The 14,959-nt window shown below is 34.6% G+C and overlaps 1 protein-coding gene across 1 annotated transcript; it reads left to right on the top strand.

Annotated features, from left to right (window-relative positions):
* The first annotated feature begins 11,678 nt into the window (after window positions 1-11,678).
* LOC123274975 (insulin-like growth factor-binding protein complex acid labile subunit) lies at window positions 11,679-14,570 on the top strand. Its single transcript, XM_044742810.1, has 6 exons — window positions 11,679-11,863; window positions 11,925-12,219; window positions 12,288-12,516; window positions 12,665-13,263; window positions 13,345-13,765; window positions 13,847-14,570. Exons 1-6 carry the CDS (start codon window positions 11,702-11,704, stop codon window positions 14,568-14,570), a joined length of 2,430 nt encoding a protein of 809 aa, XP_044598745.1. The 5' UTR covers window positions 11,679-11,701.
* Window positions 14,571-14,959: the final 389 nt, after the last annotated feature.

Genomic DNA, 14,959 nt, shown 5'->3' with positions numbered 1-14,959 from the left:
CTCATGAATAAATAAATAAAAAAAAAAAAAAAACATTAAGATTAAAATTCCAGTATATTACAGGCGGATTATACGATAAAGAAAGCACGACAATATATTAATTAAAAAAATAAATGACCCGTAAAAAAATGATATAATATTTTGCGAGCCCTCGGTATTTATCCGCAATCACAGCTTAATTGATATATGAGCTGGTGTTTGCTGGTCGTTCCAAGGAATTAACTTATCTAGTAAGTATATAATGCTGTCGGAAATCCATCGAGGATACTTTTATCTGGATCATTTGGCAAGATCTATCGTGGTATCACATAGATTACTGAGCATTCGAGATCACGGTATTTAGCCTCTCGAGTTTAAGTCAATAACTTTAGTATGAATGGACACGGTGTCTCTAGAAAAGCAGATATAATACACAGTGAGTAAAGTAAACGAGAAAGAATAAGTAACAAGTCTCTAGGGGTATTTTTCGCTGGCGTAAATAAAAGAAATCCTTGTAATGGCTTTCACCAAGGGTCTTTATCTGTCATTTATTTTTTCTCTCTCAAGCACACGGAACTTGCTGCTCTGGACTCTGGGCTCTACCCTGGAATAAAGTCTGAATCGAGGGTTATTAAGCTTATACCCCTACTCGTACCGCAGAGCTCAAGACTACCGTATACCTTATACCTTATACTCGTTGTCTTCGTTTCACCCTCTTATTCATCGTGTCTTCACGACTTGGGTTAATTCCTTAACCCTTATAGACTTTGAGAAAATTTAGGGACCTCACTTTATATACTTGGATTGTCTGAGTATAAGAGAGTGTGGAGGATTTTCCGTCCACAACAATGAACCTGCACCAACAGCAACAACAACCAACTAAACAGAAACAGAGCTAAAGAAGATGAATTTTGCGAGAGGATAAAGTGCGTTCTCGACTAGTGAATAAACAGACTAGCGATAGTTGGAGTTGTAGTTGTAGTGCTATAGTGGTAGTACTGGGTGGAAGAGTTGAGTTGCTGGTATACCAGGTGCTTTCGGGATCCAAACGTCTTATGCGCCCGGACGATACATAATTTATGTCGCGCGAGAGGGGCTTAAGACAGTATTAAGATTTTACAAGACTCTGTGTCGGCCAGTCTACTACCCCCTTTTAAATTCTTGTACAAATCTTAAGATAAGACATGAGATTAATTTTGTTACTCATAATAACCCTTTATTTTACATTATGCTAAAGTAAAGTATAACTTTTTTGCGAATGGATTATAAATTTTTAACTGAATATGTATTAAGAATTTTTTGAAGCATAGTACAGTGGACTTTCGATAACTCGAACTTCAAGGGAAGTGATAAAAACTTCCAGTTAACGAGTTTTCGACTTAACAAGATGTTCAAAATTTGTAAGTAGACCAAAAAAATTAAGAAAACACTTGATTTACAAGAAAATAACTTAGAGAGAAAATATACATTGCAAATAAGAATATAAAAACCATTGAAAATTCTTGTAGGAATTTAGATTTGATTGCTATAAGCTTGGACAGTTCGGAAAAAAACGTCTTTATATTTTACTAACTTCGACTTATAGAGTTTCACTTTTAAAATTCGAGTTATAGAGTATAAATATCCTTTATCGATACTGGAAGGGAAACAATACTAAGTTCGAGTTACAGAGTCTAAATAATTCGAGATATCGCGAATTTAAGAGTTCAGCGGAAGGGAATACAAATTTTTTTCGAGTTACTGAGGATTTCGACTTAACAAGGTTCGAGTTATCGAGAGTCCACTGTATAATAAAAAATTTTAAGTCTTAATCAAAAATATTATGTCTTTGATCTGAGTATCGTATTATGATGTATAATAAAATTATAATCAGTATTTGTTTTAAGTAATGACTAAAAGCTAAATGAAAAAATATTTTGCGTTAAAATAATTAATAATAAAATACTGTTGTTAATAATAGTTATTAATAATTTAAAAAATTTTTTTAATTAAAAAAATATTACAGAAAGTATTAAAAATATATATTTGTATAAAAATAAAATAAGAGAGAGGTTAGAGGTCGCGACCAAGACCAAGACGGTCATCGAGGTCGATAGACCGATGGCTTTTAGCTTTCTTACACGGTCGACCGCACAAAATCCTTCCTTAGCCAGTCTCGGGAGGACAGACCACGATCGATTTTATTTCCCCCTTTCATCCAATATCAACCCTCTCGGCAAAATCTCTAAGACCAAGTATACGACGTTATTGAAAAGGTCATGTCAATATATCCATTTGCTAAAATATGTTTTCTAATAACTCGACATTTTTTTTAAAACGTTAATTTTTTTTTTTTTTTTTGATCAATGGATAAATCCGCTTGGAGGCTAGGGCAATAGTCGTGAGTACTTTATACGACGATAAAGAAATATGAAATAAGTCTAAGATGGGCAAGGAAGAGCGTAATGGTAAATTTTCGGACGGCCAAGACGGGACAACTTGGCTGGTCGCCCCGCGATAAAGCAAAGAGCTTGCGTTAAATACTTACATAAATCTGTATTGCCTTGGTTTGAGTGGAAAGGTAGTCAGCCAACCGCCCACCCGAACCTAACAGCTTATTCTACTCTCAATGTCCTATATCCTGCTTGTTAAACTTTGATACTAAATTATTTTTTTAAATGTCAATATTATTTCCCTTATTTATAAGAATTAATATTATTCATCAATAATTATTTTATAATAAGAATAAACATTATTAGAAATAAATATTACTTTTTAAAAGCTATTGAAGAAAATTTTTAATTAAGTATAATAGTTAAAAAAATAAAATAAAATAAAGTGATTTATGAATATTTTCAGTGTGAAGAAATTAAAATAAACGAAATCGAATAATTTAAAGGATATAATAATTCATTTATAAGATTAAGAATCAGACATACATAACAAAAGAATAAGAGAATAGATTCAAATGAAGTTTCTCGGGGGTAGTAACGCGGTTAAAGTAAGATAGAAAACGGCAGCGAGTTAAAGGAAAGCTTTAGGGGATGGGTGAATCTTGGTAGTATCCGTGGGTGCCGTGGCAATAAATCTACTGGGTATATCTGAGCTCATGAATGTTATTAAGATACAAGCTCCCCCCTCTCACGGGTGTAGCGGTTCTTTGGCGCTTTCCAGGTCCGGGAACCCGCGGGAGGCTGATGTAGTTGTGGTGATGCGGCGGTTGTGTTAAAGCGAAGCCGGAGGAGGGTGCGTTCACCCTGCACTCTATCTATGAGCAGAAGCTTTTATTTGCTGCAATAGATATAATATCGAGCCGGTTGTAAGTTACTCTTGTCAGATTTCCGAGCAACATGGCGCACGTGTGGACCATCGAGCACCCGTGTGTGTAACTAAGATGAGAGAGGGTATTAATATAATTCGAAAAGAGACCCGAAATATTATATAGAGTAAAGACGAGAAATGGAAGATAGCCATTAGACAGCGAAGGTGGTTGAGGTTGAGGTTAAAGTTGCGGCTGAGGAAAGGGGTCTAGTGGAACATGAGAAACAGTTATGAAGAAATACCGTCTACCGTAATCCTACCATAGATCACTGAGTACTTCCTGGTGCCTGTGTACTAAATAAGACGACTAAGATACCAGTTTTCTTTTCTTCGTGGACTTAACTCATACTTAATATCTTAACAGTGTAGCCCGCTAAAAACTTACCACTAGATTTTTGTAATATATGAATATGTATTACAACCACGGTTTTGTAACACAGATTATCGGTAAGTTAAGAAACTTTTAATTATAATATTTTCAATCTCGATACTGAAGCATTCATCATATAATGATTTGATTAAATTATTTGAAAAGGGCTGATGCACTGATAGAAGGATTTATTTGTATTAAATAATATTTGTTAATAGTTAACAAATCATTTATTATAGAGACGACTTTTTAGTATTAAACAAATATTTCTTAGTATTTAAAATGATTTGTTTGTATTTAATAAATCTGATATTCATTTATTTAATATTAATAAATCTTTTTAAATACTAAGAAATTTTTGTTAAAGACTAAAAAGTAGCCTTTAATAAATGATTTGCTAAATATTAACAAATATTTTTAACTATAAACAAATCCTTCTATCAGTGTGAAAAGGACTGATTTTTTAGATCAATAAATGGCTCTTAAATTAATAAATGTCAACTCAAAGTAGATTATAAAATTTTTATTATGATTAATGGATATATCAATTGGACGGATAAAAAAAATATTAATTAGAATTAATTTATTAAAAATTTCTATAGAAACTATAATGCATTGATTCTAAGACAAAATATTTTCCGGCTTATCAAATGCAGTTCAAGTAATTTCTTAGATAGAATGAATCGTCAATTAATTAATTAAGAAAGTTCAGAACGTTATGAAATGGACCGTGTAGATCAAAGAAGATAGCCTTCTCCTTTCGTCGGTTGTCAGCGTCAAAGTGTACTGCACCCTTGGCGATATTACCCAATTAATAGGATCCCTCAGTGACTAGTATTTGCCATAGTCAGCCCAAAGTCGGTGTCTTATCCCACGTTTAATATCAAGTCAACAGTGACAGGAGTCCAAGGGATCCGTCAATTTGCTGTTTATATACCTACGACTATAACTAAATTTTCCCGTACTAGTCATTATCAATATAAATATAAATATTTACACTGACTACCGCGGGGGTATGAAGTAAACACAAAAATGCAAAGGACGTAAATTTTCAGTTAAGTTGTATTTTTTACTGGTGTTCCGTCTTATGTTTGACAGTAATTTCGAGAAGGTTATTGCTGATGTGGCATCTACTTCGGCGTCTTTGTCTGGCAGTCTCTGGCGAGATAGCAGCCGCACAAATATAAGTACGGAGTGGCGTATAAGCTGTGCGAAGGGTGGTTTATGTATTACGGGTAAGATATCCGATGATTTAGCAGCAGCGTGTTCTTATACGCCTTATATTCCCCTCGACCTCGGCGTATCCTTATTTCTTGGGCATACCTATACCGTATACTTGTCTCCTTCACCTCAACTCCAGTCTACAGTCTAGCGTATAGTGTATTATACTGTGTACTGTGTTAGTTGCCCCGCTTGGGAAACACCGCGGCCTTATCGCAACCGGGTACTGCCATAACCGTGGTGTAATCTTTTATTAATTCTCCGACTTGCCAAATTTATCGTCGGCTTTTGTTTATGCTCCTACATCACATAAAAAGATCTAGAAAATTCACCAACGTTAAATCACACTTTTTTCATTTGTCTTATCCATTTTAAATTTAAAGAAAACTTTAATGTTCAGATCTCCGGTACTATATGTGGCATTGAGGATTCACCAAAGTTAATATAATTATTTATCAATATTTATCGAGATAAAACTTTCACAAAATTATTTAATTAATTGAAAACTATTTTAAAAAATATTCCGCGAAATATAATTATAATATCTATTACGAAATTCCTTTATGAAGAAATAACTAAATTCAAACTAGAAAATTCAATACCAAACCCATTATTAGTTCATAATTATATTGAATACTAAAATGATTTTTAGTTCTATAAAACAATTGGATTCAAAGTTTACAAGTAATTTTTTATGATAATTTTGCTAAGTTAATGTGAAAAAGAAATTTTTTTCGATGAAATTAGAATAAACAATAACCTGAAAAGGGTTAAACATTAAATTTAAATTCGCGAGGTCCACGGTGTGACTACTCGAGTGTGTATATATAGCGAAGTAGAAAAATGTAATAACAATAATCCGTTGAGCTGAAGAAAGAGCTCGCGGGAGGTTCGCTCATTCTTGGGCGTCTTGGCGGTTGCGATTTCCATGAACTGCCGAGAATGGCGCTATATTATTATTAGAGTCCCTTAAGTCTAAGAGCCTTAAATCTGCGATAAGTTATGGGCACCCCTACTAGTCGGGTGCCGTTGCAGGACTCGTTCTTCCAACGCATAGTGAAGAACAGAGAAGGACTTTGTGTTGTTGGAGATAAAGAAAGACGTACGATACGTTTTCTCACCCGGTTCGTTACACATATACACATACACATACATACACACTATTTTCTCCTCTATAATATCTTAGTCTATTCTGGTTTTGGTACTATATACAGTATGAGTAGGAAAAAGGTATGTATATAAGACGCCGCACTCCTTACTCGCGTCTTCATCTCGCATACATTATACACGTTTCCCGTGGCGAGCTAAACGGGTAGAAACTCCATACTCCTTATTCCTATACTACTGGTATCCTGCTTCTAGACTCGACGTGAGCCGTCATGTTCAAGCTATATACTATGTACTTATATATACACATCTACAACTATAACTATGTAAAATGAGTATAGTAGTTTATGGGCAAGATGAGGGAAAGGTATATATTATGTATAATAATAATAGTAGTACAGTAAGTGTGGGGGCAAGGTCGAAGGATAATTGAAAATAACCGTGAACGCACCCTCCTTATTACTAAGACTAAACTCTCCGCTACTTGCTCACTCTATTTTGAACCCCTAAGTATGATAAGCAACCTTGGATCATCTCTTTATGCATAAAGCGTAAGACGGATTAACTTAATGACACGCGTTCATCCAATTATTAGTTATAAAATCTAATTTTTTTTATTATATTTGAAAATTATAATCTCACAAACGGTAAAAGTTTAAATTTTTAGTCTACTTATAATTATTTTCTAAAAGTCAATTAAAGTGTTATAGATGAACAAATATTTACACTAATAAAAAACAATTAATTTGGATTTAGAAAAAAAATCTTGAATCAAGAAAATTTATAGAAATTTTGTCTTGAATCTTGCAGAAAAGTTTTTGCACTAATAAATTTTTCTTGGTCCAGGTAAATTTTATACTTTGGTCAAGAGCTTTTTTACTTGATTGAAGACAAATAAAATTCTTTAAAATGATTAGCTTAGCTTCAGATTTTTTTCTGTTTAAATAGAATTAATTTTTTTCTTCATATAAGTAAATACATATTTTTAATTTAAATGAAAAATAAATGTAATAACAAGAGAATATAAAGAGTGTATTTATGTGTGAGTAATGTTACATAAAATAAATGAGTAAAATTTTCTCCCCCAGCTTATAATACATAAGATAACGCATGAAAGCAATCCCTTAGCGTTTATAATCTAGCAAAAATATAGGGCTCATCCCGCATGCCACGTCAGATTCAATTTCCGTGATTTAAGGTGTTAGGGTGTCGGCTAAGTAAGAGACCGAGACTAAAAGAAATAAGAATGAAGAAGCTCCTGATAAATAGAGAGAGAAAAAATATTTAAACCCTTACCTTTAAGAATATTTTTGTTTGACAAAAACACGAGGGTGGAGAGTGGAAAGAGAAAAGAGAGGAGGGGTAAGAACCGCGGATTTGTCGGCGTAGAGGCGAGATGTGGAGTAGAGAGTGTATTACTCCAGCAGCGAGGGTTGTTGTGGTGACGTGGTGATTAGACAATGTGACGGAAACGACAGATAGACAGCCTTGCGATAGCAAGTTCGGTCTCGCTCTGACTCAAGTAAACCAAGAGGGCGGAAAGTTGCGACGGATATATAGGGTGTGTTACATAAGCAGGACGATCGACGAAAGCTTTATGCCGGATGATGTGTGCCGCGAGTAGTATAGAGGATGGAACTCGACAGATGTGCACCTTGCGCGCTCCTCACACACCTTCGATGAGTGCTGCGCGGATCCACACCTCAACTCTGTCTCCTCCTTCTATTCGATTCTCCTCCTCATCTTCCGGAATACGGCGCTACCTACTTTGCCTACTATTCACTGAGACCTTTTCCCACACCACCCACGCCTTATCCTTCTTCTCCCCTGCCTCTCTGACCCGGCAGCGGTGACGCTGATGCTATCTACAGTCTGATCTCGTTAAGGACGCACTGAACCACAAACACCCGGCATCCATTCAAATTTCAACACGATAAATCCAACTGAATTTAGACTATTTTCACACGAGGTTTTTAAGCTGAAAAACAATTGGTTTGAAATAATACTTTAACAAAAACTAGTTTTAATTGAAATAATTCAGTTCAATAAATTTTTTTAAATATTAATATTTTATCCCTACAAGTCATACCTTGAACTTCCCACTATGTTTAAGTTTAAAACGCACAAAGATTCATCTATTACGAAGTTTTGAGCTTTTTGAGCTCACATTTATATCGTTGAGCTCTTCAAGTGAATTTTTAGTTCAAGATTTATTCGCAGGTTGTTCGTTACTTATTTTTGTACATGATTGATTTTTGCCTTATACGAAAATAAAAAAAAGTCAGAAATTGGGTATTTAGAAAAATCAATAAGAGATCTCAAAGAATTTATATATTAGAAATTAATAAATGTGAAAAAAAAGTTACTATAATTTTTGTTACAAGTTGATCGAAAAAATATTTTTCTTAAGTATGTAAATATCTTTGCTAAGTATATAGTAGTGTAAGAAGAGAAGATAATATATATGTATGTGTATCTTACACGTCTATACATGTAGATGCGCTGTTACCCCTTCCTTTACCCAGTGTTATATAAAGTGTAAAAAGAAGAAATCCTGTCGTCGGCGGATTTGATTTAGGGACATGCCAGAGCAATTACGAGTGCACATTTGAAAAGACGTCGCGCCCCCTTAGACCCGTGATGTGTGTTATGTCGATGCGAAGGGGTGAAAGCGAACGAGAAGACCAAGTGAAAGGAAAGTTGAGTTATTGAAGTATGTAGTATATATGTTTTCGTGTACACATATAATCACTTGTATGGATGTGTAAGTACTTGAAATGTGTATGTAAGGTAGGACTTGGCTTTGTGAGGGCACCCGATGTCGAAACTGACAAAAGATAAGCTGCTATTTATACCCGACAAGCTTAAAGACCAAAGGGGAACGGAATCGTCGAGAAAAATATGAAATTATTCCAGAGTTCGAGGGTAAGTGGCTATTTTTTCTTCATTCTTATGTCTTCAATTCTATTTACTTATTTATTTATTTATTTATTTATTTATTTATTGTAAATGAATCATGTGTGCTAATACAGGTCGAAAAATTTATTTAGATTTTATAAGATTTGTTGATATTCAAAAGATTAATTCTAACAGACGAACTCTTTATAAAAATAATGGTATGATGAAAATTTTAATTAAAAAATTGATAAGTGTTTTCATACGTCATAGTGATGATTTTTTTAGATAAAATTTCAGTCAAATATATTCTTTTATTTAAATGATTTATGAAATATATATTTTCAAAAATAATTGATCAAATTAATGGATATTATTGAAAAAATTGGAGAGAAAAAAAATAAAAACATGATACACACGGAAATTTTTTTTCATTAACATCTATACCCAATATAAAATAGTAATTTTTTATAGATAGATAAGAGTTAAACATAAAAGTCAAGATGATTTTCAATAGAAAATAACATCTGGTGTATATAAACGAGACGAGAACAGAGGATAGTTGAAGATATTCCAAAGGGATACTTGTCGAAGAAGCGAAGAGGTGGATGAGTTCAGGCAGAAGGTAAAAGAGGAACGAGAGTACGGGTTTATATAAGTATAAGTATAAGGTATAAGGGTGAGAGAAAGAGTAAGAAAATGAGTTGGAGATCGAGGAGAAGGAGAGGGAGGAGTAAAAGCACCTCGGCGGGGTTGAGGGTGAGGGTGAGGGTAGGAGTGTACGTATTTCTCAGCGACTCATCGCAGCGTAGCGCGAGTGCAAAGAGTAGGAGTAGAGCTCTCCGGGTCTGTCGTGTGGGGTAAGAGCTGACTGGGTTTCCACCCGTCGTCCGGTGGGTGGTACCCGGAATAAACTGATCAATACTTGAAACACCGCCAAGTATCGCGGCGCTATTTCCGGTACGACTCTGACGGAAATGAAAGCGTTAAAAATATATAACCGGTTTCTAGTGAAGAACCAACACCCTGCACCCTACACCCTACTATCGACAGAGATACCAACTAAATGATATTATATCCAGTGTCCCCAAGTCCTGGTCCCTTATTGTCGCTTTTTATACACTCGGCACTTCACTTCTGTAATACTTTATACTTTACTCGTGCCTTTCTCTCTTAACACTCTACTTGCTTTTATTATTTTTATTTTATTTCCAACTTACGGTTTTGTATTATAACTCTACTCCCTTATTCATCGTTCCTGCGCTTCTACTGACTACTCCCGCGGCCAACTTTTATCTGCATCTGCAACGGCTCTGATTGAATTTTAATTATACCGAGTTCACGAAGGTCAATCACCGATCGTCAATTGTCAGTATTAAATTCAATTAATTCAACCCTTTAAAAATTTCTTTAAAAATATTTTTATTTTTTTACTAACTATTTAAGGATTTTATTTCATTCATATCTAATTTTTTTATAAATATAATTATTAATCCTGTATTATAATCCATAACAATATTTATCCTGTAAAAGTTTGAGGTTAAAATTTTGTCTTGAACTTTTCTGGCACAAGAAATACCCTTCGCGGAGAAAGATTGAATAAAAAATACACAAATATTAAACTCTCCTGCCTGAGGCGTGACCACGCGGATTAGACTAAAACTCGCGGATTTGTGAAATCGCGTAAAGGGGTTGGCTTTAGCAACAGGTATAACGTCGGCGCACTCTCGAGGGGTATTTCCGCTGAACAGGAGGATAAGCCCTAGGACTAAGCGCCGGCGCTAAGCTAAACTTTTTACACCCTCCTGAGGGTGTGACCAAATCCCATTGGCTCACGTCCGATGTGTGAAAAATACTTTTTCGCAATTCAAATGCTTCTGCGCGGTCTTTAGCTCACCACATTTGGCTGACCAACACAGGGATTTTCTACTACCCATTTCATTTAATTTTTTTTTGTCTGAGAGCGGCTTTGCGAGTTAAAATGCACCGAAGATGAAGTAGAATCAGGATCTATTATGAACTAGATGGACGATATATATTTCATGCTCATATTTATTTTATATATTTATTATTTGTATTTATGGGTAGCATGTATCTGTTGTCGGAAAAGAGTATAAACTTTACTCAAACCTGTACGTACAGTACAGACGGGATTTAAAAGCAAAAGACAGGAGAGAAAGACTCTACTTGAGCTTACGCTACTGAGACGATGAAAGTAAAGGGAAAATATCCGCATGGGTCAGCCGAGAGAGGCTTTAAGTACTTTACTTTGGCGACTGACCACCGATGTATTCAATATCCGATTTACAATCAACTCTTGAGTATATTTTTTTTAGTTAAATTTATTGTTTAGAAAAATTGTTTATTAAGTATTGAGAATCATAAATAAAATAATTAATGGATAATAAAAGAATAAAAAATACTTATTTTTAGAATTTGTTTACAAAATAAGTAAATGAAAATTTAAACCTAGGTTAAAAATTGTTTAACAAGTCAACGACAAGTTATCTCACGCTTAGATAAGCTGAGCAGAGAGGTGTACGTCGAAGATAAGTCAGTTGGTAGTTTCAATAGCAGGTGAGCATAACGACACGCCCTGTTGAAATTTTTAGTTAAAAATCTAACTAAAAAACCTTCATTAGAAATGAATATTGGGATAGTATTGTTCAATTTTATGGTAGTATTGAATAAATAAATAAATAAATAGTATGTTGCTGTGTCCAGCGATAAGTGTACTTGTCGAGTTTAAAAAAATATTTATTAAGGCGTATCAATGTGAATAATCTGTGGAATTTCCTGATTAAAAATATATTTTAATCTTTGTAAATAATGAAGAATTGTGAAATATTGGTAATTTTAGCAATTAATTTTTTTTCGACTTCCCGGTCTTATTGCCCGGAAAAATGTGAATGCCAACTGGAGCGAGCGCCCTGGAGTGTCGTTTGCTCGAACCAAAATCTCGAGGAGTTTCCGAAAAAAATAAGCGGCTTGGTAATTTATTATTTTATTTTTTTATTTGAAGTAAAGAAAATTTAAATATTTTTCATTCTAGACGGAAGCGTTGGATTTGTCAAAAAACAACTTGAAAAGTATTCCAGCAGATATTGGACGTCTGAAAGAACTGAGTACTATTAATTTTTCGAGCAATAAATTGGATAAATTGCCAGACGAGTTTGAAAATTTATGGAAACTTGAACATTTGGATTTGAGCGAAAATTTTTTTGCAAGTATTGAAGTGATTTCAAGGTTGTCTAATCTAAAGCACTTAACCTTGAGGAAAAATCCGGTCAGTAATTTAGAGAATTTAGAAAGTATAAGTGCTCGATATTTGGACGCCAGTGAATGTTGTAAGTTATTATTCAAATTTAATACTAATCAACTATTGATGTTTTTTTTAATGAAATTTATATTACAGCTATCACATATCTAAGCAATAAATCACTGATCGGACTTCCTAACTTGAAGTCGCTGAAACTAGATAAAAACCCACTGAAATCAATTGATAATCTAAGTCACCAAAATCTCAAGTGGCTTGATCTGTCAAATTGTTTACTCAATTATTTACACCCGAATACTTTTGTAAATACGCCGGAACTTGAGCAATTACGGATGTCAAATAATCCGAGTTTGGCTTTTAGTACCAGGTATTTTAATAAATTATACAATTATGATAGAAAATAAAATATCCAAGACAAAAAAAATTTTGCACACGAATTATTACTATTACTACTTGAATAAATAATTTTTTTTATACATAAAAAATTTAATGAACTATAAATTATTATTCATCAGAAAAGAAACATTAAGGCATGATAAATTAAAGCGCCTCGACGTATCAAAATGCAACTTGGACCGTCCAGGATTACATGGTTTGCCATCACTCACCCACGCAATACTTTCCTACAACACAATCCGACTTCTACCGGACCGAATATTCTCTAAGAATAAAAAACTCGAGCGTCTGTATTTAAACAACAATGCCCTGACTCAACTAAACCAAAGTTCATTCGATGGGCTATCAGAGTTAGATGTCCTGAATTTGTCGCACAATAATTTAGAATCCCTACCATGGGGTCTCCTGCGATACAACATAAATCTGAGATCAGTAAACTTGTCTTACAACGATATAAAATTAATGCCCGTGAACTTGACCACAACAGCTCTGATTCTCGATTTGTCTTACAATTTAATCGAGTTTGTGCCCGGAGAAAGTTTGCGACAAATGCCAGCCTTGAAAATTTTGGATTTGAGTGAAAACAGACTCGAGTCGTTCTCTTCAGGGTTGCAGTCGCAAACTTTGCAGAGTCTTTACCTGGAAGGCAACAGATTGACGAGATTAACCAACGAGAGTTTTGCTTATTTGCCCGCTCTGGATAATATCAATTTGTCCGGTAAGTTTAGACTCAACGCAATACTTTACAAGTACTCATTCTTATTTTAATCATGAAATAATAAAATTAAATTTGAAATAGGTAATCGATTAACAGAAGGTATTGGCTACGAGATATTCAGTTTGAATGACAATCTGAACACAATAGTCCTAGACGACAATCCCTGGCGTTGTGACTGTATACAATTGTATCCATCATATCGCTATCTTACTCAGTCATCAAAGACAGCTTCATCGAGTCTTATATGTGAAAGCCCGGCAAATGTATCAGGATACTCGTGGTCGACTGCATGTCGGTCTTTTTGGAACGAAGATCGATCTGAAATTAAACGCTCCGACAGGACTTACGGATTAGTGGTCATGGGATTTTTGATATCTGTCCTAATTTTCGGTAGTATCGCCTCCGTTGCTCACACGTTTAAGGAAAAAAGACGACAGGCATTGCTGAGATTACGCGAAGCTGAACGAGCCGAAGCCAGAGAACGACTGATACTCCACAGACGGTAATTAATTTAATTTAATTTTTTATTTTATTCTGTTATATATATATATTCAATTTAAATAAAATAAATTATTTCTACAAGAAGTCATTTGGAGGAAACGAGACGTCAAGAAAACGTCCCACGTGTTCACCCGGAAGAACTGATAGGCCCACCTACTTATGAAGAAGCTGTTCAGATGCCGAGATTGGCGCGATCTTTGGAAACCTTGGACACGATCTCGATAGAGGGAATCGGTCAATCCGCGCAATCCCTCGATCGCGAGACACTTAATCGAAAACGAAGGCGACAACGCAAACGAGTAGTCAAGAGAACAAAAAGCGAAGACACTCTTGATTCTAGGACCAGAGAAATTCAAAGTGGCAATCGGAGGACAAGAAATGTCCCCCAGAGACGAACCGCTCTCCCGACTCCTTCCGGATCGAGACGAACTGATCCTAAACGACCGGAAAGAAATTTAGAGAACCGTCACGCAAACGAATCCGAAGCTTCTAGTGTCGATAACAATTGGGAGCGGACATTAAGAGCTAGACCCTCGAATGCGAGGAAAAAGAAGCGGCTGTTCAAGCAAAACGGACATTCGAGTGACGACGAAGATTCAGATGTTCTAAAAAATCGTATGGTCAGTGCCAGGCGCGGAGTGAATCTTGATAACATACAGGTTATCGAATTACCACGAGAACCTCGGAGTGGAACTTACATACCGCCGGTATCACCGTCACTCTACACTCCCTCCTCGCCTTCACTCATTTCCTCGCCTGAACCGTGTGACAATAGCGAACAAATTTCTAGGAGTAGAATTGTTTAAATTATTAATATTATTTTATTTTTTATCTTATAATTATTTAAATAGAGATAAAGCATGTAATTAATTTTGTATTTATGTACATTGAATTTTTTAAATAAAATTTTTTATTTAATAAGAGTCTAACGGATTAATTAATTTTTTTTTTATAGTAATTAAAAAATATTTATACAGCTTAATGAAATTCTTTGAACAATTATACCAATGAATAATTTTTTAGGTATTGATGCAATCAATATAAATTAACTCATTGCTGTGGGAGTTTGTAAAATCAACTCATGAAATTTAATTTTTTTTTGTATGCTAAGTGATGTAAGAAAAAATTTCGAAATTTTTCGGATATGAACTTCCAATGAAAGATAAAAGTTACGAAGGTCATGAAAAAAAAACTT

The sequence above is a fragment of the Cotesia glomerata genome, linkage group LG1 (genome assembly GCF_020080835.1).
Source record: "Cotesia glomerata isolate CgM1 linkage group LG1, MPM_Cglom_v2.3, whole genome shotgun sequence".
Taxonomy (NCBI): domain Eukaryota; kingdom Metazoa; phylum Arthropoda; class Insecta; order Hymenoptera; family Braconidae; genus Cotesia; species Cotesia glomerata.
Note: the sequence above shows the minus strand (reverse complement) of the source record. Positions and strands in the feature narration are given on the sequence as shown.

What these genes read in the sequence shown, in the direction of transcription:
- LOC123274975 (XM_044742810.1), top strand. Translation starts at nt 11,702, where the DNA reads ATGAAGAATTGTGAAATATTGGTAATTTTAGCAATTAATTTTTTTTCG. An exon ending in CGAAAAAAATAAGCGGCTTG is followed by an intron (nt 11,864 to 11,924) that starts GTAATTTATTAT and finishes TTTTCATTCTAG; the next exon opens with ACGGAAGCGTTGGATTTGTC. An exon ending in GGATAATATCAATTTGTCCG is followed by an intron (nt 13,264 to 13,344) that starts GTAAGTTTAGAC and finishes AATTTGAAATAG; the next exon opens with GTAATCGATTAACAGAAGGT.